General features: G+C 38.5%; 1 protein-coding gene across 6 annotated transcripts in view; it reads right to left on the reverse strand.

Moving 5' to 3' along the window:
* MAP7 (microtubule associated protein 7) overlaps positions 1 to 27,847 on the reverse strand; it is a 109,579-nt gene that overhangs the window by 26,098 nt on the left and 55,634 nt on the right. For 4 of the 6 annotated variants that reach the window (XM_058801228.1, XM_058801226.1, XM_058801225.1 and 1 more), the window contains exons 2-6: positions 21,768 to 21,836; positions 17,027 to 17,104; positions 8,849 to 9,012; positions 7,991 to 8,102; positions 4,568 to 4,678 (exon numbers count right to left, since the gene is read on the reverse strand). In XM_058801228.1, the coding sequence (XP_058657211.1) occupies positions 4,568 to 4,678; positions 7,991 to 8,102; positions 8,849 to 9,012; positions 17,027 to 17,104; positions 21,768 to 21,836 (534 nt within the window). The remainder of the gene's footprint in view (positions 1 to 4,567; positions 4,679 to 7,990; positions 8,103 to 8,848; positions 9,013 to 17,026; positions 17,105 to 21,767; positions 21,837 to 27,847) is intronic. The other 2 variants (XM_058801230.1, XM_058801229.1) reach the window with 1 other exon arrangement.

A 27,847-nucleotide genomic window follows, 5' to 3' on the forward strand; every position in this document is an offset into this window, starting at 1 on the left:
TTTGCATTTTTAAAAGAAGAAATCCATCACTTTTAATAGACATAAACTCTGAATCTGTCTTTAATCTAAGAGCCCCATGTAAAGAAAGGCTGATCTCAATCTCCTCCTATGAAAACATAATTGCTTAATCTGCCCTCAGTGCTGTTTTGCACTTCTCAAATTGCTCCCTTAAATTCCAGAAATGCAATAAGGGGCATTACTACAGAAATATAGGACTCTCAAACACAGCAGGCTCTTTTCCTAACTGTCCTTTTACAGAACGTACTATTGCTGGAGCTTTTTGTGATTAATGGTTCCATTCTGCAATGGTAGAGATCACACAGACACATAAAATACCCTACAGAGACCTCCATTACAGCACACACATTATCATTAAGCTTGCAGTTTAACAATGAAGAAATCACAGAGCTACCATTAAACTGGATGCAGTAATGGCAAAGTCTTTGCTTGCTCTCCTCTCCAAGCCCCATGCTCAGTATGAGCACTGTTCAAAGCTACTGTTGCAAGATAACATTCTTTTTTGTGGTCTCAGGCTTCAGTAGGTGAGGCTCATAGGTATGATTCTGGATGAGTTTGGAGAACTCTTCTACTGTAGTTTAACATAAAGATCACACAACTTCAGAAAGCAATCCTTGCTATTTTAGGCCAGTAAACCAGTACTATATACACTATCCATTTCTGGGCATTTACCTTTACAGGATAAGTGAATGTCACCATGTAAATACTGCCGTGTGGGGCAGCTGCAAGCCTTATGTCACTATAAAGGCTTATATAAACTCCCAGAGATGAAATAATCTCAAGAGGATACAGCTAAGAGACTGATGATTTAGAACACCAATGTCTCACCTGCCATGTCTCACATATCTCATATTCCTTGCCCTAAAGATGAGTATGGTTTAATTATCATTGGCCCTAACTCAGGGAAGATTGTATCCACATCCTCTATTGGAAGCAATCCCGTGTGGCCACAGCATCCAACTGAAGCACTGAGGCAGTGTTTGGGAATGAGCTAGTTGATATGCACAATTGTGAACTAAAACCAAAAACTTTCTTCTCCATAGAAGCAATAGGCCTGCTTCAGAGATGTCAAAATAGTTTTAGCCAGGACCTTGGAGTGAAGTCACCCTGATTCTCTACTATGGGTGTAGATCAAAGTTTGTTCAGATGCACCTTGGCTTTGTGGGCCAGGGCCATCACATAATGAATTTTCCAAATGCACAGCTACCTGAAAGCATCACACTTCACACATTCAATACATATTTTAACAGATTAGCACCACCATTCACCTAGAACAGACAAACTTTCCTCCACTGGGTTCCAATTACAAGAGTATTAATATTAAATGCGTTGAACAGCTTCAGTTTGATGTCCAAACCACAATGGAGCAGAACTGAATACCAAACAAAGAACCTCCCAAAATAATACGATCAACTTTAATACAATGAGGTCAGGGATTTCTTTTCTTGCTTTTTTTGTTTTTAATGCCTCAGGGTGATGTTTTCAAGATTTAGTTTTTCAAACCATCTGACAGACAAGGGGAAACAGTATTTTTTGTTCTCATGATGTGTTAAGCTATCACTCTAAGGGCTATTTCATAGAATTATAAAATGGTTTGGGTTAGAAGGGATGGGTTAGAAGGGATCTGAAGGATCATCAAGTTCCAACCTTCTTCTCATGGGCAGGGACATCTTCCATTAGACCAGGTTGCTCAAAGGCCTATCTAGCTAGACCCTGGGCATCCACAATTTCCATGGGCAACGTGTTCCACCTGCCTCCTCCAACCTATCTCACCAGCCTCAGAGTGAAGATTTTCTTCATAATATCCAATCTAAACCTTTCATTTTGAAGCAATTACCTCTTGGCCCTATTACAATATGTCCTTGTAAGAAGTCCTTCCCCAGCTCTCTTGGAAGACCCTTTTGCTGTAAAGTCTCCCTGGAGCCTTCTCTTCTCCAGCCTGAACAAGCCCAAGTCTCTCAGCTTTTTTTGCTCCATTTTCACACAGGAAGCACATTTGCGATAGGCTTGCTAGTACAAGGAAGTACCCTTAGCCCCAGCCACAAGCAGGTTATTTTTAACAGATTAAAGATCTTTACAACCTAACTTGTAACTTAAAAAGACACAAAGTTGCAGGGTGCTGGCAAAAGTAAATTGGTTACAATCCCCTGTATTTGTCTTCAGGATATACAACCTGAATACTGGAAAGTTGTCTTAGCAGCAGCAGAATAATTTGCAAGTAAGCAAACAGCAGCATTTGATTAGCTGTAGGAACAGATGGGAGGCAGGATTTAACAGGCCTTCTGATGAGCACCACGAAGGAGACTCTCATTGATAAATGTGGTGTTTGCTTATACACATACACAATATGGTGAGCAGTACATAGGGGGAAACTTCCCTTTCTACAGGAAACAATACTGGAGCCCCTGAATGTCTTCTATAATGGTTGCAGAAAATGGTGATGCAGTGATTGAGACAATCATCTGCTTGAAGAAAAATCCCTGCAGAGGGGGAGGAAAACAACTAGGGTGCAAGTTTTGCAAAACTTCAAGTATGTAACTCATACCTCATGAAAAGTAGTATCGCTTTGCTAAGCTCTCCTTAAAGAGCAGAACTGCCAAAATCTATTGGTCAACAGCAATTTTCTGCAGTTGAATATGAGTTCATGTTCTGTTACAGTTTTAACTATTCATTAATTACAGTAACATAAAAGCATGAGAAGCATGTTCTAGCTGCCCGATTGTACAACTGTGATAAAGAGCTATACAGCAACAGAATGCTTGAAATGCCATAAACCAGTCTTTTAGCCAATTAGCTAATGAAAATTTTTGTCTTTTGCTGCAGCAAAGCAAAAAAGAAATTGTCCTTCAAATTATAAAAAGGTGCTGCACAACAGATGACAAGTTCTTGTTGACAGCTATAAGCCACTTAATAGGTAAGCTCATCATCCTTATCTGCAGCTCACTGTTTTGCAGGTAGGAGTCTGTATCACAGAGTGTGTGTGATTGGGTGCCCTCTGGAAGGTGAAATGGGGAGCAGGCAGTCACAGCCTTCCTTTTAAGCACCTGCATTGAGGCCACTGGAGAGACTAGTGGCACTTCTCCAGAAACATGGCTCAACTAGATTTAGGTATCTGACTTTGCATGAGAAAAAGCACTTATAGCATTTGGATTTACTTTCTGTCTTGGAACCTGAAAAAGTCACAAGAGACTCCTAAAGGGCTCTGTGCTGTTTTAGTAAAAATGCCAAGCAAAAATGCCTCAACATTTTGACAAATGGTCATCTCTTCCATATTCCTTTTTTTCCCCTACTATTAGACTGCCTCGTATTCTGTTTACGTTCTCCTGAACTTGAAATGGGTGGCGGAAGCTAAAACACTGTCTTACAGTCCATAAGAGATTATGCTCCATACTTAATGCCTGCTGCTGTTCACCTGCCCACTTCACCAAGATCCTTCCTCAAAAAAAGCATTTGGCAAAGAACAGCAACCATTTGAAAAAAATTGCACACCTGAAAAGCTAATAAAGTTAAAACTGATTGGATTTCGACATTTAGAGCAAGAAATGACTAGTGCTTAGGAATAAATTATTTCCTAAGGTAATACTGTATTTTTCACAAGTTACTAGACTGTACAACTAGGTTTGCCCACTAAGATGAACATGGCACATCAAATCAACCAGATACACATGTTCACACAAACTTGGAACTTGGTTAAGACACAAAAATAATGACCTCAATCAGACAACGCAACTAAAAAGTCCATTAAAAAAATTAAAAAATGATTTTATGGATTGAAATGGGACAGAACTCAGTAGAGGACAAAAAAATCCCTACCAAGTACTTTACTGCAAAGCTCTTTGCACAAGTTACACAAGAGACATTCTTTTATAAAACTTTTAAGCTCAATGCTTCAATCTCATAAGTCCTCAGAACAGCAGCAGCAATTTAGCTATGTTAATTTTTAAAAGCTTGATGGTTTGTCTTTTTTCAGACTTGTAAACACCAAAAGTGTACACTGAAATGAAGCAATCTTTGAGAAATAACTGGACATAAAATGTCAATAAACAGACAATATGAAAAACATCCATACCTCTTCCACAAAAATAACGAAAATGGTAATAAAATCAGAAAATGTAATAAAATAACTGCTTGAAAGCTTCATGCAACACGTTCTTAAACATTCAAGAGCTATTACCGAAAAAGAAAGGAAAACAAAATAATGACAAAATGGTCTAATGCAAATAAAAGGTCACACATGATTGCATGCACTATGGAGTGATGTATTTCAATAGTTGTACCTCATTTACTAAAAACCTGACAGAAGCACTGCTTTTATCATTTGCTAAAGTAGGATTGTTTAGGTAACTTCTCTTGTTTTAAAAACAAGAATTATTTGTTCTCACAGGAAAAAATGTTCAACCATTTACTTGTCACATTTGAAGTCTTTCCACCACCACTTAGATGAAGTACAGAAAATGACTTCAGAAGCTTGTTTTATGTGCTAAGTAATACATCAGTATAGAACATTCTTTCTTGCTGCTCTTTAATGCTTTTTTCTTCAAAACTGTACCTCTGTCTGGAGAATTTAGTAATGTTGCAGATGAGGAGGAGAGCCGCTTGTTTATGACTGGATCAACATGTTTCGAAAGGTTCATTGTTGAAACAGACCGCCTGTCTCGATCTAAAACAAATGGAGATAATGCTAATTGACAGCCCACATGCAACAGTGCAAGTTCCTAGCTCACTACTGGGAGGAGGAAAACAGGACTAGGTCACTCCTGCTCTACCACAAGAACTTCCAAAATAGAATGGATTTCTCAGTAGACGTTGTACAGGTGACTCAAAGACTGGGCACAACACAATTTAAGCTTTAAATGTGTAAAATATTCTGTTCATTATCACTCAATGGGTTGCAATCTAAAGACTTTCAATATTGTCAGAAAATCTCTGCTCACAACTTAGAATAGAAAGATTCATGGAAGGACCAAGATGCTTGGAAACACCAAGTTATTCACTAAAACACCACCCTGCCATCTGAATAAAAGATGACAGGGCACTGTTACTAGGCCAATGGTCAATACTGTGGCAATGGCATGCTGAAAGATTAAGAGAACATTAGTGCACAAAGGAAGTAAGAGTGAGCACAAAAGAAATTAAAAGATTTAGTTAAAAATCCCACAGTTATGTGTAAGTTCTAAACCACCTACCAGAATTATTTTCAGAGTCCTGAAAATCCTGCCTAGCACACACCTTAGCAGATTCAAAAAAATCAGCCTCTGTGGAAAGTACTTGTAATGAACCTACTTGGCATACATAACACGAAAAATTTATAATTTGATTTCAGTTTCTCTACATTTTAAGAGCGGTATTCCATCATTTGCTCAACTGTTGCAGTCAGCATCTGCGTCCTGCTGAGGGGGTGATGGTTACTTCAAGAATAGAGACTGCACACTCTTTGTGCCTACATCTGCCACGGAAAGTTTGCTGTGTCCCTTCTCTTCTCTCGCTCCAAAAACACTCCAAACAAAAAGAATTCCAAGCTCTGTGCTTCAACTACACATTCCCCGTTACAAACTTTCATCTGCAAATCTGAGATCCAAAAGATGCTGTGAGAATCAATTCTGCTTTTGCTTACGTTTTAGCATGTACTGCGCCTCAGCACGACTCAGCAAAGCACTCAACCATGCTGAAATGCAATGAGGCTTGAGCATATGCCTAACTGCTCTGCTGATTCATAGTCTGCGTCTCCAAAAATGTGCCCCCACACTGTTTGCAAAGCAGATACAAACTCAGGACAATGACAGCATTAAGGATGCTGCTGCCGAAATATTATTTGCCACTGTTTATTTATGACTAGTGTATAAGATTGTATTTACCTGTTCTGTCCCAATAGATTAAATTATATTCACTGTGTACAAAAGAATTCATAGAAATAGAGTCTATGAAAAATACCTTAATTCTCCACATATCTATGAACTATATAGGATCCACTATAACTTGTTGGGCTGAAGAAAGATTCTCCCTACCCCATGTGATTATTTGCTAACTTTAACGTTAGAATGACTTGGTGAGGGCATAGAACTGGCAGACTGGATACCGGTAGGGGAATAAAACTCAGAAATGGGTTATAAAAAGGAGAAAGCTAAATGTTATAACTAAGAAAAAGACCTCTGTAGGCTGTCAAGATGACCCCAAATTGATCTATGGGGTAAACTGGAGAATGCCCTGTGCAAGTCACTACTGGACACACTATGTTCAGGCTTCCTGAGAACAGGAATATTTGTGGGAACGGGAGGGGGATCTTGATCTCATGTATAATCTGCCACTGAGAAACTACACAGTGTATCAGTACAGTCATAAAGCTTCTACATTTGGCAGAAAGGATGTACTGCATAAACTGACTTTCTGAAGATGACAAATGACAATATTGAAAATCACCTCTGTTGTTAGGCATGACAACATTTCTCGTGTCAATGAACCTTATTTAAATGAATGACATTCAGCATAAGGATTTGCATACAAGTGTTGGCAGTATGAATCCTATAAATGTAGAATAGGCCAAATGCAATCCGTTGCCTTGAAAATTGCTGCTTTCTTTATCCAAAAAAACCAAAAAAGAAACAAACAAAAAAAGGAATTAAAATACCCATGAGCAACGAAACAGCCAACGCAGCTGGTTATGTGTCTGTGTTCATGTGCAAAATTGTACATCCTACGTGCCAAAAGGGTTTTAGAAAATAACAAAATATTCAAATTTGCTCTCCTTGAATTCCAGCAGATAGAACATTATGCTTCATTTCAGTGAATTGTGCCAAATCTTTAGAGTCAGCCAGCAGTAACTCTCCACCAGAAAAATAAATAATAATGAAAAATCTGGTACTAACAGTTCTTTCTAATCTATCAGCATGGTGTTAAGCATGCATTGCAACTACATGAGGGTGGTTTAGTTACTGATGATCTCACTTCCTGAGAACTAGCTACAGGTGAAGGAATAACAAACCACAGCATTATGTACCAGGTTTTCTAGCACCACCCAGAGATTTGAAGTGGTGCTCCAGGCCTGCTAAATCGAGAAAGGTGAATGATGATTCAAAATAATAACCTAGGGACAGAATGCAAGACAATGATTTTTCACAGAAAATAAAATAAAAATCAAATAAGTTATACAAAGTTAAGCAAAAAAGTAACCTTTTATGAAAAATAAATGTTTATTGAAATTATATATGACAAAGATTTCAGAGCATTCTTTTCTCAACTTTTTTTTTCCTCCCGTGATGAGAGGTTAGACACATAGAAATTAGCATAGGAAGAAAAGAACTTGAAGCATCACTTCCTGTTAAAAGAAGTAAAGGAAAAGTTCTCTTTTGGGAGACTTGATTCATATTGAACAGGGCATATACACATTAATCATTGGCAGATTAAGTTAGAGAAGATATTTGGGCGGAAGAGCATATAGCTAAAATTCACTTAATTTGCCAATCTTTAGGGGAAGAAAAGGGACTTCTATTTCCCCAAATTTCAGTACACAGCACAGATCTCTTATTATAAAGAACAATTTAACTTCCTTGTGTCTACTTTAATCTCCGTATTTGGTCATTTCTACCAGACCTACTTTCAGAGGCACAAAGCTAGCATTTGCCACAGTAGCTCATATCACAAGATTGACACAGCACAAGCACACCCACATATACATACACACACGAACAACAGCAAAGCAGCAGGAGAGAAGCTGTAGCAAGGTAGTTACAGAATAAGTCAACTCCCAAAACAAGCTGTAACTTTTTTCTTCTTTCAAGGAGATTTCTTTCTCCTTGTTACCTTTTTGCTACACAAGAATGTCACAAACATGTCACTGTTAGCAATAACAGGACCAAGAGAAAAGAATTCAAGCTAACATACACTGAAACATCCTTCCTTTCAGAAGAAGAAATGTAAATTCCAGTTGACTGGTGGGGAAGGGAAACTGGCAAGCAAAGCAAGCCTCCCTCTTTACCTGTGTTATTAATGCGGTTGTGCAGTGCTCCTCCCCAGGACCACCTGTTCTGCCTTTGTTTTGGCTTCTGGCTTCTTTCAATTGTGCGACGTACAACAGCTTCATGTCGTTCCTTGAGTACAACAGGATAACACATTTGGATACTACTGGGTTCTTAACTTTATTTTCTTATCAATCCCTGCTACCCTCCACCACATGGACAATACCAAGTAGGCATCTTAGGTCTTTAAGCTTATGTGCTGCCTACTTAAGACACACAGACTAAAACAAAATTAAGCAGCAAGTAAGCCATAAATAAGTTAGAACATAAAAAGAAATTTTGAAAAGGTAAGATCTGTTTAAGTGGCCCTGCCACTACACAAACACACCCTAGTGCTACTTCCCATGTACTAAATACCAGAAGAGTGGGACAGATAGGAAACCCAACACCCACAAGGATGAGGTGGCTTTGATAGGATCACACTGCTCATACTTCCCAGTTTAACTGGGAGGCAAATCAGCCAAGAGCATATTTCACTGCACACTCATTTCTGAAAAGGTTTTCTTAGGGCAACTTATATTTAACTACCCTTAAACTGAATGGCTAAGAATTAACGGATAACCAGACAAACCTGACCCAAATTTGCATGAGTTTGCACAGTGGCATACACAGTAATCCAGGCAGGCTCAACTTACTGCATTTGATTCACAACAGAAGCAGTACCTGTGGAAGTAAGGCTTAAAATCCTTCCACACACTATGTCATACTGACCATGGCTCATGTTGCATTGTCAACATCAGCTCTTAGAGAAAATGCTGATAGTACTGTATCTTAGGGCAAGAGAAGTTGAAAAGCTGTTTCATGACATTCGTTCTTACCTTCTCTTCTTCTAGTTTCTGCCTTCGCTTTTCCTCTACGGCAGCTCGCCTTCTCTCTTCCTTTAGTCTCTGCTCTTCTAGCTTCTTCCTGCGTTCCTCTAGGTGCTTCTCATAATGTTGCCGTGCTCTCTCTTCTCTTTCTAGCCAGACGGATTCTCTTGCAGCTGTGAGAAAATTGAGAAATAAAAGTATTAACTTGTTTTATGTAGTGAAGTCTTTAATACATTTCGAATAACCAAGGTAAATGGAAAGCCTTTTCAACTCTCTTTCTTCAGAGATACCTAATATCCTTATCTCTCTTCATGTATTAAAATGTACCCTGGCCACACACAGATTTTATCTAATCTCAATACACTTATTATGAATTACCAACAGTTATTTGAGCAGACAGTTTCTTCACGGAAGAAAAGATTTTTTGCCAGCTTAAAATGCCTAAATACTGAAGTCAGATGCATGTGAAGAAACTTCTGTTACATAAACCATGCTAAATCTCTGTAATATTTTACTGAAAAAAGACAATAAAAAGAGAGGTGAAACTATCAGAACTTTCACCTTTATTGATCAATACAGATCTCTTATGATAGAGGTGGATGGAATAACAATTCTAGCACCTGGACCAACAAAAGGAAGGAAGTTACCCACCAAAGAAGTCTAAAGGTAAACATTAATCTGTCACATAATACCACTTATACACAGCTTCAAACAACATGTTTCAGAAGAGCTAATCAAGACAAATCAAGAAGCCCTACACAGGACCAACTTTTTTCCTATCAGGATCTGAATTTTCATTAATTTTGTAGATGCAGGCTCAGACTGCAGTCCACATGAAACCACTGATGATACTCTGGATCTCTCCGCACTGGTGTCTTGAAAGCTTTGGGACCCAGAGTGGAACTAGATTGTTCCCTTATGCAACACTGTATGTTTGCAGTCTAAGTCAGTGCTACCATCACACAGGAAATGCTCTAGACTCTTACAGAATCCTTTCACTACAGTGGCACAAAAGTTAATTAAAAAAAACCCCAACCTACCACAAAAAAACCCCCAAACCCAGTGCATACATCCTGTTACCTAGACTCTGAACACACTAAGTAACCCAAACAATGTAGTTGTTCAAAACTGGAACTCAATCAAACCCTTTTGTAGAAGATTTGGAAAATCCATTATCTTTGCAGGAGCTAAGAGCATCTAAGAAGCATATATCTTATGAAAATCCAGCTTGCTGTAGCATGTTAGCTTTTAATGAATAGTCACTTATGTACAGACTATTGATCATATCAAGACAAGCTGCTGCTCTGAGCCACAAGACTTCCATGGATCCTGTGATGAGCTGGCTCTTTTGTGCCTGGAATATGCTTACAATGCAACCCAGCACAAAAAAGCTCTTTGGTGGTCTACTGAAAATTAATAAATTACACAAAGGAGAAAAAAACCCCAACAAAACCTCAACAGCTTTCTTAACTGATGTCACTGGAATATTAATTTGCCTATAAAAGACATGGAGATTATTTGTTCTTGCTTTTATTAATGTAAATGGCTAAACTTCCTTGAGACACTGTTCATGGTGATTTCCATAGGATTCAGTCTGTCATGTTGTTTAGAAAAAGCAATGAAAATAGGACATTTGAACTTTTAAGACTAAATTCAAGAAGAGAGGGCTAAAAAGATATTTATGTACATTCTTAGTTCTGGTACGACAATCGAATGCTGGACCTCTGGACAGAATACTTATCTTCATCTTTCTGCTTCTCTGAGAAGGGGTGATAAAAATCACACTATTGTGATACAGCAAGACAGCTCAGTAAGAGAAACAAGCATTAGTGAGGAATTAACCCAGGCAAATGGACGTGTTCGGCTGGAAGAACTTTTAACAAAAATAACAGATCGGATTCAAAACAAATAAAAAGCTACATCTTTCCACCTCTAGGCTACAGGCAAGACAGCAGAAAATGTGCCCACCTGCTAACATGAGGAAGTTACTATTTATGCTTGGACCAAGTATTTAATCAGTACATGAAAGTATGATTTATGATATATCTGTTTGCTGAAATAAGTGTAATATCTATTTTCATTAATTTAACTTTTTCACAGGTAGAGATATAATCTTGACTACTTTTAATTTTTTTCAATTTTCAATTCCTACATTTTGTCTTATTAGAGAATCAAAGGAGAACATCTGCTTTGTTTACACTTCTTCCTGCATGCACTACTGACATTCTTCTATTAACTTAAGGGCTCAGTTGTGGTCACCTATAAGGTAGGAATATACAGGGACATAAGTTAGTGTCCTTAGATATATAAGGATAGCATCAGGAAAAATAAGAAGTTTAGAATATTTTTCTTTCATTCTTATGTCCCCATTTATGAATTTTTAGAAACATTTTCCTGCCACCCCAAACAGCTAAGAAAAAAATATCTTGTAGAGTAAAAAGTTTACTCTTTAGACCTCTGCTCTAATGTAAAAAATATTTAAAAAATATATTAAGCTCTATTCTGGATACACAGGCATGCTGCTAGAAGCACAGCATCAAATACCTTGCTGATAGAAAGAATCACAGATGAGCCTACAGGAAACTGATGATATCTCTAAAAGGTCTCATCAGCCTGAAAGAGCAGCCAATTAGAGGATGTGGCAGGGAAGAAGAAGAATACCAACTTCAATAATGGTGTCTCCAGAAACTGTGCCAAGAGCTCTGCCTGCTGCTAAGCCAACAAAGAATTCCACTGGTGGTATGGTCCAACAAAAAAGCATTTTCTCAGGCCTGAGCATTAACAGGTTCATGTCCTTCTCTCCCTTGTAATATCTTGTATTGTATGACAATGTGCAAGATTCATTCAAGGAAAGTCTGGTCACCATTCAGAGAGCACCTGCATGCTGAAAGCTTAAATTCCATTGGAATAATTACATTAAAGCTGGAAAGTACAAACAAAAGTCACAGCCTGATCCATTTTCAATTCCATTCCTTAGTACAATCAATATATTTGAACACAGTCATGTGATACAAGGACACAAAATTAGAGCATAAAAACAGGATTTCGAAATTGAGCCCAGACATGCTGTGGAATACCTTCTGCTTGTTTGCAGGATAGAATGTTGGGTTAGATTACAAAGCAACATAATTAAGGCTGTGTTTCTGACACTTCTGAAGTGAATAACAGCGAGAGAAAACAAGGTCAATCAAGAAAGAGACACTCCACTATCAAGAGACGCATAAGACTTGAAACCAATAAATTTTACACTGGAATTAACTAATGTAATGAGGACGATGCTAGCTAGAAACCTTGCATATTTCTTTCTTGGAAATAATTTTGCAGTTTCTTTCCCCAGCCACACATACTAGAACTATTCTTTGCAGGGGTTTTAGGCAGTGAGGGAAGGAGGAGCATGCACTAAGTGTCAAAGCCTTTATTTTCTGTTTATCTCTGTGAAGCAAAGAATGTGCCCCCAGATTCTCTTTTTCTTTTGGTTTGCTGCCTATACAAAGGCAGATCAGTCTATCACCACGCTTTCTCAGTCTGCCTTTTGAACCCACCTCAGATGGACAGCTCACCTGAGCTGTCTTTGCTAGTCTTTGTCATGCTTTCCACCCTTTATCTTTTCTAACTTCACAGCACTGACCTCAGCAAGAGCTTTCTCCTCTGACTGCTCTTTCACCTTTGCTCACTGCCAGTTCTGCACTGAGGCTGTGATTGCCTCCTTGCTGCATTAGCAGTAAAATGGATCAGTGATGCTTTAACCATACCTAAAAATGGGGACATTACACAGAAGGGGCTGACTGAACAAATTAGAAGGTGAACTTCAGAGCTGTAATTAAAGGTGAAGTTAATGTGAGATTCTCTAAGCCAACCTTTCCCCAGTAACCACAGTCCAAGGGACATTTATCACATAACTTTTTAAACTAGTCTTGCTTAAAAATTGTTTTCTTGTCTTATAAACTCTTTCAACATTCAAATTCTCCAAGGAGATCCCAAAATTACTCATATGCTAGAGTCAATGATTCCCAGTTTCTGTGGGGCTTCCTTCTGTTGGATGAAGTTCTGCCCCCAAGTGCCAGGGAAGAAAACAGGCCAGAAGGAATTTACTCACAGAAAAAAAAATTGTAATTTTTATTAATGTTATTATTATCCCAGTGATCACTTTCTGTGATGTTTAATTTACTACTTTAGTGCTTATGCATTGTAAGTATTAAGAATTTAATGAATTTAGCCAACTTGAAACTCAGACATATTCTAAGAGCTAAGATTAATCACTCTTTATTTAAGGAAGTGTGCTAAGTCAAAAAGCAGTATTACCATCATTTGTTCCCAACACCAGAAACTAAATTAACCACGTGTCCTTGTGGATTAATCAGGATCATAATTCTGATTAAAAAAAGATCAGACTTCAAGCAGGATTAGCATAGATAAAACATGCACAGAAGTGAGATTCAAAAAGTGAGACTCAGTTTTCTCAAGAATCAGGGACCAAGATACTGCTAAGTAATAACAAGAAAATTCTTCCTCTTTGCCAGGCCACCACCTAAGTTTCCCTGAATGAAATCCATTTTAACACCTCAGTTATTTTTCCTGTTGAAAAACACATTTTGATTTTTCTGTCCAGTTAGGGAGGACCAGGTCTGTGCTTTCCAGTTAGGGAGGAAACAGAGACTAACTGATATGGAACAACTTTCTCCTCTGTTACTAAACTTCTACCCTCCAAAATGGTGACAGCACTTAATCTGCACATGCAGAAAAGCCCATGGACCTTCCCAGGCGATTCCCAAACCTTGCCTGGGAATCAGCAAGCAGACAGCTAGCTGGCTGGAGCCAACACCCTGCCAGGATCCATCATGACAGCTTTATAGTAAGAACAATTACGTTTTAGCATCAGGAAATGCTCTTCAACACTGTTAATTTGGCAGTACAGATACAATCAGTACGGCAGATAAGGGTAAAACCCACATGATGAAAAAGCATTAATTTTCAGTAATGTTTTCCAGTTTGAGCAAGCCATCTACCATGGCTGCCTTCATAAAAAGTCAGTTCCAACATGTTTGTCTCAACATTCAGGGCCAGAACACAGCTGCTCAGCCTGACACATGTAAGTGCCAAGCTGGAGCCAGAGTGTGATAGCTCCCTTTGCTCTGGCCTCCAGGAACAGAGCCATTTGACCTACCACTGCCTCTCTTGGGATTTCCATTTTGCACAATTCAGGAGGGTTAGTCTCACATAGAGAGATGTGATATCTTTATTTTAAAGGGCAGGTGTTAACTTTTATGCACAGTTGCTATGGGGAAGAGCACTAGTGGAAAAAGCACAAAAATTAAAACATGATTACTAAAGCGCAAGTGACAACTCTGGAAGCATTACTTAGAAAATCAATATCATCCTAATCTTTTAAGGCCTGAATGTGATATCAGCAAAACACACAATACCAAATGGTCAGGAGATTAAAAAGATTGAAGCAGAAAATCCTCCATGAAATTGTTACAACTTTAGTCATGCAAAAGGAACTGCAAAGAAAAAAGTCAAAGAATTAATATTTTAGAAGTGTTGGGATGGCATTTCAAAAGCAATGCCTTTCCTACAGTGAAGAAACTAAAACAATCACTTTTTGATGGTGTGATTTGCTGATTGTGTCCCTGTGTATCTTCTAAGTTACCTAAAGAAAAGTCAAAAAACCCCCATGAATATACTAAAGGTGAAAGGGGCATTTTTTGTAGAAGCTTCTTTAATCTTTGCCATTAGGTGGCTCAACATGATCCTCAAGAAACAACAGGTACCGACAGTCCCAACACATTTATGTGCTATATATATATATATATATATATATCTTCAGACAAAAATGATAGCATTTTCCATTCTCTAAGCACTCATTAAAAACAATACTTAGAAACCCAAGTGTGCTAAGTAGTCTAAGACTGCTAAAATACTATTTCCAGGTGCAAGGAAATCCTCAGGAGTTCAGAGCACATGCCAATCCACCACAGGAAAGCCAAATCTATTACAGCACAGTGGAACTTGAAAAAAATAGAATTTGAGAGTAAAAAAGGGGAAATAAAAATGGTCTTAAATCAACTCTTTAATAACAGAATATTACCTAATAAATAAATTTAATCCTTATTAAAGTGGTACTCCACATGTTCTTAACAGAAGCGTCAACAACTTAATTTTCCTGACCCCCAGGAGTTCAAGTTGCTGAAAGTACAAAACAAAATTACTACCAGCTCTACACCTAGAGAGTTGAACCCTGTCCTTTCCTTTTTTTAGAACAAAGAATAATTTTATATGAGGTAGGACTGAAATTCTCAACTTCTGTATAAAAAGAAGTCTTTGCTAAACCTGACAGATCCCTTGAATCAAAAGGAAAGGAATTAAGTTTAAATCCAACCTAATTCTATTGAAAAAAAATTAAAATTCCTTCCTTCAGTTGCTTTACTGTTGCATGGCTGATGTCCCAGTATTAACAAAATCCAACTCTAATTTTTAGCAAGACACATTTATGTAACAATATTATACAACTTAATGTTTAAGAGAGACAGCTTAAGAATTTCTTTGCTGCAGTTCACATGACATGAGTGACTGATTATCTAGGATCTGCACTAAATGCACTAAAAAAAAAAAAAGAAAAAGTTACATGCTGTTGTAAAAATCATTGCTCTGCTGTACTGGAACACAAATCTCAAGAGACAGCTTGAGATATATATACTAAATCACAGCAGACAAATATACAGATGAAAGTACAATGCAACTTTCAATTTTCTTGTTAGTTCAAAATAATTCTCCAAGCAACAACACGCAATACAGTTATACATCACAGGGACATGCAAAACTCTCCCATGTGGAAATGAAGGATTCCACATCAACTTACAAAAACTTCTGATGTTGCTTTGATGTTGCTTTTAAAACACATCACACAAAATAGCACATTTATCAACAGAAGTCATGCCCTTCTGGTAATAAATAGTCACTTATCAATAGCTATAAAAATCTGAGTTAAATTCAAGGAAAGTATCTTTCTCTTGCATTTGACTAAAGCATTGTTATTATACAATGATAAAACCTGAGAAAAAAAGAAATTCAAGACATGGAACCATCATATGTGAATAATTAATTAAAATGGGCCAGTAACATCCATTTGCTCTGAAACCTGAAGAAACTAAGCGTACACATACCATCAACCTCAACTCGAGGAGCAGCTTTTCAGGGATTATCAAATATCCTGTCATGTTACCCCTTGAGCAAGCCAAAACTAAAGCTTTCACTTTCCCCTCCAAAACAATCCTAGTGATTCATGCATGGCTACTTCAATGTTATAAGGTGCTGTAAACAAGGGAGGATATAAATGCTGTCAAGACCTAGGTGACAATTAATGATGGCTCTTCAGGTTAGAAGAAGCAGCATAATTCTGGCTGGAGTTACAATATAGTTCAATAAACTTTCAGACTTGGAAATGGGAAATAAAGAACTTCTGTTTCTCAAGCCCTTAGAACAATTCAGCATTGAAATAAATCAGAGTAAACACATAAAAAAGAGGAAATACTTGTATTTCCCAACATCCCAATTACCACAGAACCTTGTGGCAGCCAAACATTTACACATTTTTCAGAAAGCCACCAGTCTGGCTTCAGATAATTCTTAATTCTCTCACCATCATACTCAGTACACTGTCCATCTGTAGTCACTTGTTAGGCAGCCTTCACTATTCACTCAAACTATGTTATACTTATGCAGGCCTAGCTGACATAACATATTGAGCACACCTATTTGATTACCACTAACGGTTTGACCTGAAAAATGTACCCCAAGTATACATTAAAAAATTCAAAGCATACATTGGCAACATATTCTTCAATTCTATTTTATGGTATTCAGCATTTTAATCTTAATTGGTAAAATATCCCAAAACCTCAAAATTCCATTTACATCAGCTAAGTTCCCTTACATGATTTCAGAATTAACACCTACTTTTCATTCACATTAATAGAATAGGTGAGAGATACAGTACTGATGAACTAAAAGATTTACTTTAAAGATATGGTAAAGTATCTGAGATGATACTATTGCAAACCTAGCACTATCATTTTGCTAAAGGACTGCCCCTAAAAGTAAGTTGGCAATAATGCTGCATGCAGACGATAGTCCAGTAAAAACAAACAAAAAACCAACCAACCAAACACACACAAGAGGGGGCCTTACCTAGCTGTTTTTCTCTCTCTTCTCTCCGTTCTCTGGCAAGCCGTTGCCTGTCATCAACCCTTAGTACTGTTGGGTGATCTACAAATGGAGAAAGAGGAGTATTAGGCACACAGCATAAAATCAAATACTACCAAACCCAAACTTAGAGGACAGTGGCTTTTTAACAACCCTAATTATTCTGTCAAAATAGATAATGTTTTGAGAAATCCATCTTATTTTAAAAAACCCATAAAACTGATAATTAGAAGGCATTCCTATTTTTAATAAATAAAATACTTCTAAAGAATAGACTAACATGTGACTGCAAATACCCAGCAAGGCTACTGCTTGTGAAAACCAAGGAAGACGCTTTATTTTTGTTTCCAAGCCTAAAACAACTTGACTTCTAGAGAGAATACTGCTTATTATTCCATAATGTCTCTCCAAAATGCATGCACAGGAAAGGCTATTATAATCAAGCTTTGTCTTCCCCTTGATATTGCCTCAGAACAGCTAATAAGCCCTATATCATGACACAAGAGCCTCGGCATCCAAGCAAAACAGGCTGAACCAAAACACTGCTCTGGCTGAGTCATTCTAAAGCAGTCCTGGCTGAGCCTCTGGAAAAAGCATGATATTGATCTCAAAAGACGTTTGTGTGCACATGTGTTAAAAACTCTGGCAAATATACTAAAGGCAGTGAGGCATCACATGCATGGACTTACAAGTCAAGTAAGATGAGAGCTTTATCTATCGTATATGGAAATTTATCTACATGAGTACTTCACAACTATCTGCAACTGGCTGCTTGGATCACAGCAGTAAGACCGAGGATCACATGAAAGATTTGTGTCAGAGCCCAGGTCTGACGTTAAAAATTCAGGTTTGGTTGGAAAACATCACTTGCTCAATGATGGTTCTGGAAGACAACAAAGGGCTGAACAGCTAGCATCCAACTTCCAGTCTCAGCAATGGAGCTGTTCCAGACAAAGGGAACAAAATCCAAGTTAGCAATTCATCTCAGCATGCTGCCAAAACCAATTTCCTACTCAGCCTGTTCTGTTAAACCTGGAAAGTTTTTAATTTTATGAGGTTTTTTTCAGTAGCACTGAAAAGGTCTGCTTTGCATAAGAACACAATAAACAAGAAACCCACAGAAAAATAAAAAAGATTTCTGGATATAATTAAATGGACTAATTTATTTTAGTATTGAGAGGAACTCAAAGTATTTTAAGATAAAGAGCTTTTCAAATACTGTCATCATGAAAGAACACAAGATAACAGAACCTTTTCACTATTCGGTGTGAATACACATGTAATCAACTTGTAAAAACATGTAGAGTCAGCCTACTTGTGTATAGGCTGCATACCTATGAAAAAAGTTATTAGCAAACAATACAATGGGTCATAAAACTGAGGTTAAAGATATTTGCAAAGTATGTCCCTGAAGTGAGGCTGTGCTAAACTAATTTTGAATAGATATTTGAGTTAGATAAAAAAAAAAAAAAGCGCATTTCATCCTTTAACAGAGTTTTCTGCATGAGAATGACAGGATTTCTCGGGTGAACCAGTTCACCAACAGCTACCACACTTTAATTACACTTGAACTCTAATCAGTGAAAAACTATTATCTCAACTACTGTCAGACTAGAGCCCCAATTAAGAGTGCTAATAGCAGTGCAAAGTAACAGCTGCAAGGAGCAAACCCATTGCACAGTTGGCACGGAGAACCTTCACACAGGACAGCCCCCATGAAGGGCAGAACCAGTGAAAAAGTCATCAGCAAAGGTAATCTGTCACCCAGCTGCAGGTCAAAACTTCAGTGTTGGCTGGCTAGCCCAGAGTGCTGCCATTTATGACAGTGTGCTCAGCCATGGCATGGCAGAGATTTGCCCACTGCAGGGTGTCCATCTGCATTTGGCTGATGTTCAGCAGCACGCTGACTCACACACAGTCCCTTCAGCATGCAGACACGGGTCAAAAGGGTAATAATATTCCTTCTCTCTGGTGACTGGCACACAAGGTTCACAAAACATGAATTTCTGTGGCATGAGTAATTAGTGCTTGTGGAATAATGCACATTTTCCCTGGAAAACAAGGATTCCCTTCAAGGGCTGTCAGCAAAGTCAATGTAACATTGAGTTGACAGAAAATGATGAGGCACTGGGGAAAAATGTAGAAACCTGCTTCTTTCAGAATAGCCTTCCAGTTCAGGGTTTTTTTCCCTTTCTTGAGAAGAGAGATTTCCCTAACGGAGAGAGGCAACAATTCTTCAAAGAGGCAGGGGGGTTACATGGACAGGCAAACTGAAAAGGTCTCCCTTAAGAATTCCTAATTATAAGCAATGAAGGAATAAAATAAATTTTTAAAGTTGCCCTCTGCCACTCTGTTTGAAGATATCCAATTATTTTTTCCATATCACACACCTGATAGTGCTCACACAAGAGCAGCCCCTCTCCCAACACCGCAGGATGTTAGAACAATCCTAAAGAATTCACATTAAGTCGCAGGCTATGCAGAGTGTGTGTCTTCAGTAACAATTGATTTTGCACACATTTGGGATCATAAAGAGCTAAATCAATATTAGCACAAAGATGAGGGTAACACCTTTGCAGCAGACCATCATTGCATTTGCTCTACTAGACGCTGGAGCACATATTGTCAGTGCAAGATTTACACTGATAATTAAAATATCTTCTCTAAGTCTTCAAAATGATCCTTCATAGTTTGGCTAAAACCCCAACCTCCAACATCTGCATTCTGAATCCAGATGTTCTGCTGGCACCTTCAGTGCAGAGCATCAATGGTTTCAAACTGTGGCAAAAGAAGAGAGTTCACTGGGACTGCTCCCCATTTTATTTCTCACATCTTTATTCATTAAAAACCCACCAGGCAAATACCTGGGGGATTGGCATTTCTTCTTATTTGGTAGGAACACCAGGACAAACAAAAAATATTTTGTACACTCTTTTGCTCATATTCCTCATCAGACCATAAGCTTTAAGTTACTGTGAAAGGAAATGGGGAAAATGTCAGCTGCAACAAATCCTGCAAGAATTTCTCATTTTTTAGAGAAATAATTGCCAACTTGGCATATGCAAAACCTAAGAGACAACACTCCACAAGACCCACATGCTGCTTTGGAACTTGCAGTCTGGTAAAACTGCAATATGTGGGAACTCACACTCAGCAATCTATTTCCCACCACTTATGTAACAGGCATAGAATTAAGCATATGTATGATAGGGATGTTTGGAGAATAAATAAGCCATAGTTCTACATAGGAGAAATTAGTTTTTTACCTGCTGCTGGAAATTAAGCCTTTAAATTCCATATGAAAACAGTATATGTCCATATATTTAGAACATTTAGTGTGTGTTCAAAATTCATTTTAACAAGTTAATAGGTAATTTTGAAAGCTTAGAAGCCTTGAACAGTATATTGCAGAAATTCTGCACTGAAACATCAATAGGTCTTTGTCCCTAATGATAGCAACAAAAGGAAAAAATAAGTTTTACAAATCTATAGAACTAAGACTCAACAAACTCTTAAGCGAAATTTATATTTGTAGAAATTAAGTTCCTAATTTAACAATTGTCATATACAGTTGTAAATATGACCAGTTTTTGTGGCTCATACTGTCAGCTCACTCTGCCTTCCCTCACTCCAGCCCCAAGAATTTTGGATTCCTTCTACACACCGCCACAGATGAAGGGAACATTGGAACAGCTAAGATGCCCTTCTGAGAAATGAAAACAAGATTAAACTACTGTAGAATAAAGCAAATATTGAACACTGTCCACCACAAAGAGCTGTGGAAAGAGGTAATATCTTCTTTGTTTTCTCCTCCTTTTCCAACACTGTCTATCTGATTGAGAGCAGCCGTGATTCCTGCTCTGTGCAGGACCCAGCATGCCTGGCAGAGCATGCCAGGTGGGATCTGAACACAGTGCTGGGATTCCTTCCCTCTGGGGACACAGGCCAAGGCACCCCTTTTGGGGATAGAGAACATCTGTCAGTACAAAACAGGCACTGAGCTGCCAAGCTGTCAAGGAGCTGAAAAGGGGATGTTACAGTGGGCCTGGTCCTCAGCACCACAAGCACCTCTGCTTTCCCAGGCATCTGAGCAAAATCATTACTAATTGCATTCTTCAACCTTGGGTACCTGAATTGCAACACAAACAATTTAGATATCTGAGTCCTCTTCTGGATCTTGGTCTAAGCATGCAAGTGGAGCAGACCCATGACACCAAGGGCTACAGCAAGGTTTTTAGCACATACATTTTCAACTGTGTAAGCAAACAGTGAACTAAATCCACACAGTGTACCCGTGAGGTATGGTGACGTAATGAGACACATCTGCCCACTGCATAGAATATGTTACAGACCATGGCACGCTTTGTGGTAAGTGAGGAAATGCCTGAACAAAGGCACATGTATACAAAGCTGCAAATCTTTGCCTACAGCACATAATTCTCGTTCAAGCACAGATGCAAATACGGTGGCTTCTGTTGTCTTCTCTCACCTCCCAGCCCTCATTCCTAAGCTATTCTAAAATATAACTAGATTTTTCCAGTTTTGCTTCTTTGCATACAATCACATATTCCAGCCTATCTAAACATGAACAGTCACTGATACCACTTTTGTCTGAAACAGTGAGGTACAAAAGCAACAAACTTTACAAGTTGCTGTGACAACAGCTGTTTTCCACGCACCATTGAGGCAAACAGCCTTAAAACATGGAGCATGTGGAATGGCGTACCTGGTTTAGTTCCAGCATTGCTTTGTCCTGAAGTCACTTTCTTATCTTGTGTTTCAGAACCTTCAGTTCCTAAAATAAGGAAGAAGATATTAATTAACCATTTTACTTAGTAGTAGATCACTCGCCTTATTATATTGAAACTTAAATATTGCTGTATTCCCTTTAAAATCAGACTGTTCCAAGATTTCACCTTAATGCCATTCTACGTCATTTTGCATTAAAAAAACCCCAAAGGAAAAAAGCATTTAAGCCACAATACAAGTTCCCAATTCAAGTTGAGGAAAGAGCCACAAGAAGATTTCATTTTAGCAATGTGTTTTAATAAGACTTATAAGATGACTTGCAGATCCCAGGTTTCTAAAGGTATGGTATGAGATACTGGCAAAAACTTCTTTACAAATTGCACATCCATAATGCAGGACTGGAGAGAGGACTTTTAGGGACCTGAATGAAATATAACTGAGGAGATATTCCCATTATTTGCAACAGACTTTTGATCAGCCCCTAACAGCCTAGAACGAGATCTAATTTTGGAGTTCTGAATGCCCTTTCAACAACCCTTTATAAAGAAAAAAAATCTCAGAAGATTCATTACTATTACTCAAATCAAAACCATATCCTTGTTTCAGCATCTATCTCTAACTAAAAAAAAAAAGAAAAAAAAAAAACCCAAGAAATTAGATGCCAGGATTTTTTCATCTTACTACTCATCTTTGTACCCAGCAGTTCCACTATAGGGGTGCTGGAGTCCAGAACACACCAATCTGGGAGCAGCCTAAAGGCAGACTGTAGGAATTCTAAGAAGCCCTCCGAAAACAGCTTGAAAGCATTTGCAAGCAAGGATAAAGAGGCAGTTATAAATAAAGCCTAGGGGATGAAAGACACCAATTCATTTGAACAAAAATATCACTAGAAATGAAAGTTGGAAAAAAAACCCTTATTACTCTGGATTTAAAAGCTAAACAGGAATTACTGTATTAGATCCACTTCAGAAAACATAATTAAAACAAATTTTCCTCAGAAGGCTCCAAGCAATTTCTTATGCAGGTCAGCTTTAACAATACACACTCAGCATTTAGTACCTCAGTGAGTTCATTCCCTTTGTGGCCTCACAGAAATCTTTGTTTCCCTGCTTACCTCCTTCCACAGGCATGTGTCAGGATTAACACAGAGGGTAAAAGGTAGCAGGAAGAACCTGTATGCTACACATACTGTACCATTTTTGCAGGGGAAAGTTGGGTGAGGGAAATAGAAAAATGCTGTTATCAAATGTTTCATGTTCAAGAGCAACGTTTTGCCAAGAACAGTGTTCAAAAATCACATAGTCTCACCAAAAAAAATTGTGTGAAACCTTAAATAATTGTCAGACACTGCTCTTCTTGATTCCTGCATTAAGTCTCTTGCAATCAATAGAAATAACCACTGTTCAACTTAACAAATACTGATTCCAAATGATAATAAGAACTGTAACACGTTAAAGGCAGCCCAATACAAGATTTTAGTATTTGCCATTTTAAAAGCTCATACAAAAGATTAGTGTGACCTATGGGTAGATGGATCAATTTTTGGCAAGATAATGTGAGCACCACTGAACTTGGCAGGATCTACCATTATAAAAATCCATACCTGGTGCTGGAACAAGTCCAGAGAAAGCCAAGAGAGTTGGTGGAGTGACTGAAGCACAAGTGCTGTGAGGAGCAGGGGACGGAGCTGGGGGTGTTTAGCCTGGAGAAAGGGAGGCTCAAGGGGAATCATATCACGTTCTACAACTGCCTGAAAGGAGCTTGTAGTCAGGTGAGGGTCAGCTGCTTCTCACAGAACAAGAAGAAACATCATGAGAAGGAAATGGCCTCAAGTTGCACAAGGAGAGTTTTAGACTGGATATTAGGAAAAAAAAAAATCTCCCCAAAAGAGTCATCAGGCTGCCCAGGGAAGTGGCGAAGCCACCATCTCTGGAAGTGTTAAAAAATTTGGGGATGTGGCACTCGGGGCCATGGTTTAGTGGTGAACATAGCAGTGTTAGTTTAACTGTTGGACTTCATTTTTAGAGGTCTTTTCCAACCTTAACATTTCTGTGATTCTAAACTCTTCATATCTTACCTCTCCCTCAAAGTTAAGGCACTTGTAAAACAAGCTTTTCTTCTGCATGTATCAACTATTTGGAACATTCTCAGAAAAAGTCCTACTGTAACTCAGTGGGACTACATCACAATTCCCATCAGCCTGGCCTAGGGCATCATCTAGAAGAGGAAACTGTCATAAAAAAATAAAAATAGTGTTTCTAAGAGCTAGTGAGAACACTGATGCTCTAATAGTGTCAGCACAAATTTCTCTGCATCTTTCATACCAAGTATGTGCATTATTTTCTACAAGCACTGCACCATGGGATTATGCAACACTCCATTAACTTTAAAACTGTGGTTTAAATGCCATCCAGAAAATACACTTGCAAAAAAGACCTAGGTACATGAAGTAATACTTTTTCCCCATATTTCCTTGTTGAACATTTCCTTGGAATATTTTTGATATGGTTTGAATACACATTCATATGACCACTTATATGACAAGTGATGAAAAGAACAGATGGCACACCATGAATTTTAACGATGCTGGAGATCAAATAGGAATTGGCACAAGCATTTAGTAACCAGTGTAGGTGTGCTCCCACACAAAATACCTCCTGCTCTAGGATACAAACAGATTAATCAGACAACCAAACATCTAAAATCCACACCTAAATATTGACAACACTGGTTTCAATACCTAACAGATGCCGGAAGAGATATAATTTAACTATCTAATATTTGCTCTGCTGTTTATCTTGGACCACTACCTTTCCATAAAGGAATAAAAGTTGCATAAAGAAGTGTTAGAGATGGATCATTTTCTGTGAAGAACAGCTGTCTCTCTCAGCTCTGCCATTACTATATGGCACAGCTTTAAACAGAAAGCTGAACCTCAGCTTCTTTTTGTGGAAAGAGGGGAAAAAATAGGGGGAAAAGGCAAGAAAAGATATATGTATTGCTACTAAATAATATGCATTTGTAAATGCTGAGCTTTCAAGTAACACCAGTGGCAACACAGAATTCAGCATCTACACCAGGAGCAGAGCTGAAAGGGATCGATCCATAAGGATGATTAGTGCTAGGGAGGACCTCTGCAGGCTCAGCTTTTAGTTTTGCTTTGAATGAAGACAAGTTAAAAATTGAGAGATTATTCCTACAAGAACAGTTTTGTAATGGAAATGAAATCTATTTAGAAGTTTCTGATCAGTTTCAATATATCTATGTGTTCACAATCAGACAGGTTTAATCAATACTTCTGTTACCAAGATAAGTACAAGGTCTAGAAGGACTGACAAGCAATTTCATAGGATGTCAGCTCACCCCATGTCTCACACACAGCCATTATAATTACAGTAAACTCCTACAGCAGTTAATAATCTCTGTACCAAATACCAGTACCAAAGTTTACTTCCTAAAATGGAAAAAAACCCACCCACTTTATGATGGCTAGAACTACTTTGAAAGAGCTGTTCCATGATCAGCATCTGTCAGAGAAAAATGCCTTTAATAACCTTACAGTCTAAGGTGTTCCTCTTGAACTAACAAAACCAGTTATCTCCAGCTTGTCCAAAGGAGGCCTGTGTGAGGAGAAGTAGAAATTGCCAGCAGTGGAAAGCAAAACAAGCACAAAGACAAAATTTATATTAAAAATATTCAAAGTTGAAGAAAAGGCTCACAAAAAACACTGAGAAAGGAGGAAAACTATAAGCTTTTAGTGCTTCTTTACATGCCAGATAAGCTCTGGTCAAAGAAGCCTGGCCTGAGAGACAAGGTAACATATTCGAGGGGAAAAACTTTGTTGAGAATTAGAGCCTCTGGGAGGATGTGCTGGAAAGCAGAAGGAACATTCACCCAGATCCTGGAAAAACACTGAATGCCAAACATTGAGAGACAAAGCATCACACTGGCATTTTGACAGGCCTTTTTAAAAACACAAGTGTTGTGCAGAATACGAACACTTGTTTTTCAGCCTGTGGCACATCAAGCACATATTTGCACAGTGTGAACCAGCTATTCCCAGTGAGGTGAATGACAAACCAAAGGCCCCACAGCAAGGCTGAGGAGCTGGAAAGAAGATGCTTAAGCTCTGTTCCATGGGAGAAGGGAATCAGCCACAAGAAAGAGGCAGGTCTATTTCCAGAAGGTCTCTACCACCAGAAGTGTAAGCCTCAGGAGGTTAGACGCAGTGTGAAGTGGCACTTGGGGAACACAAGCAAGAAGTGCTGCTGAGACCTGTGCCAAGGTGAGGATGGGCACAGCAGCCTCCCCAGAACTGCATGCCAACACGGGTCTGGAAAGGGGAGCTGTACAAGGGCTGCACAGGTGTGGATGAGAGCACAAGCACAGGAGAGCCCCAGGCCTGCAGACAGCCATGGCACGGCAGGTACACCTCTGGGCACAGGGTGCTCTGAGCACCAACGGAGAAAGACCACCCTCCAGCTCCCTGCTCTATTTCTGCCAGTGTGAGAGAAGATACTGAGAAGCAGAAACAGCTAAATCAGAGGAGGAGGGATTACAGGGAAAAAAGAAGAAAATCTAGCTATTCTGTACCTGCCACTTGTCATCTAATCCCCCTGGTATGACTGAACAGCTACTTTTTTTAGCTGTCTGAGAGTGCTGGGGGCGTGTGGGATGGGGAAGGCTTCAGAAATGACAGCTGGAACAAACTCATGCCTCAGTAAAAAAGCACTGCCAATACACAGCAGAGGAAACTCAGCATTAAACTGGGAAATTTAAAGCAGAGCTAACTGGGAACTGATATAGTCTTTACTCCTTAGCATCTAATCCTGCTACCTCCAACTACTTCCTTATGAACACTGCTCAAAAAGAAAACAAAATAAAAGTCCTACTCTTAAATCCCCTCGTGTATTTTATATAGCATGTCACACCTGACATACACAATGTAAAAAATGCAGAGTTTGAATTACCCAGAATTAAGCAGAGAAGAGAGTAGTCTAAATTTGTACATGTTATAATAAAGAATTGGGGCTAGTCTAGGCAGTTTTGTCTGGACACTGGGAACAGCGGCCAGCTAGCATGTCAATCAAGTCAGAGGCATTGCTGTGCTAGGTAGAGCATGTTGAAAGTACAGATACAGGTCAGAGCTGACAGAATTTATTATTTATTAATTCAGAAACACATTAAGACCAAAATCCTGAGTACCTGGCTCAGAATAAGCATCTGAGCATTCAACAACTGGCTAGTCTCTTCTAAGGCAGCATCACTGAAATTTAGGACTAAAGAGTCTCTTTAATGGCAAAACTGGGTTGTTTATCCTAAAAGAAAATTCTTGTGAGCCATGATCCAGGGGCTGAATACATGGGAAAGCAGAAATCAACACAAATTAAAGCTTTTCCAGTACTTGTGACTTTTGCCTCTTCTTACATCCATAGTTTATGAATAAGACATGCAAAAACTACTGTCCATATTTACAGAAAAAATATATTTTGCAAGTCCTTAGACTTTCACATTCTTTGTGTTATCAATATCTATATATATTTAGACAAACAATATACTAAGTAAAATTTTAGTGCAATTTATTGGTTTAGAGTTAAATAATGTGTTCATTCCATACTTGCACACCATGCTTACTTGCATTTTAAAATTGCAATCTGAGGAACAAAGGACAGCAATCTTTCCAAAGATAAATAGGTCTCAAAGTTCTATGGCTGGCCAAAAATTACCAAGATGCATGTAGTACCTGACAGATAAAAAGGTAAAAAAACCAAGTACCTGGATGTTTAATACTAAAATCCTCAGAGTAAGTCTGGACAAAATTACGATCTGCTCTCTTCTTTAGAGTTGTTGGAAAGGATAAGTTGTAAAGAGCCTCATTTAAAAACTCACTTGTCAGACGCTAGTTTTCTAAATCTGCTTGTCAATAATGACTCTAAAACTTCCCCTCAAGAAGAGAGTGGGGTGAGTGTTGGCCTGGAAGCCTGTTCCAGCACAGCTGGGGACAATATTTTCCAGTGCTTCTGCACTATACTGAACATTGGACAGACTAAATTTCTT

Source organism: Ammospiza caudacuta, chromosome 3, assembly GCF_027887145.1.
Source record: "Ammospiza caudacuta isolate bAmmCau1 chromosome 3, bAmmCau1.pri, whole genome shotgun sequence".
In the NCBI taxonomy this organism is placed as follows: Eukaryota; Metazoa; Chordata; class Aves; order Passeriformes; family Passerellidae; genus Ammospiza; species Ammospiza caudacuta.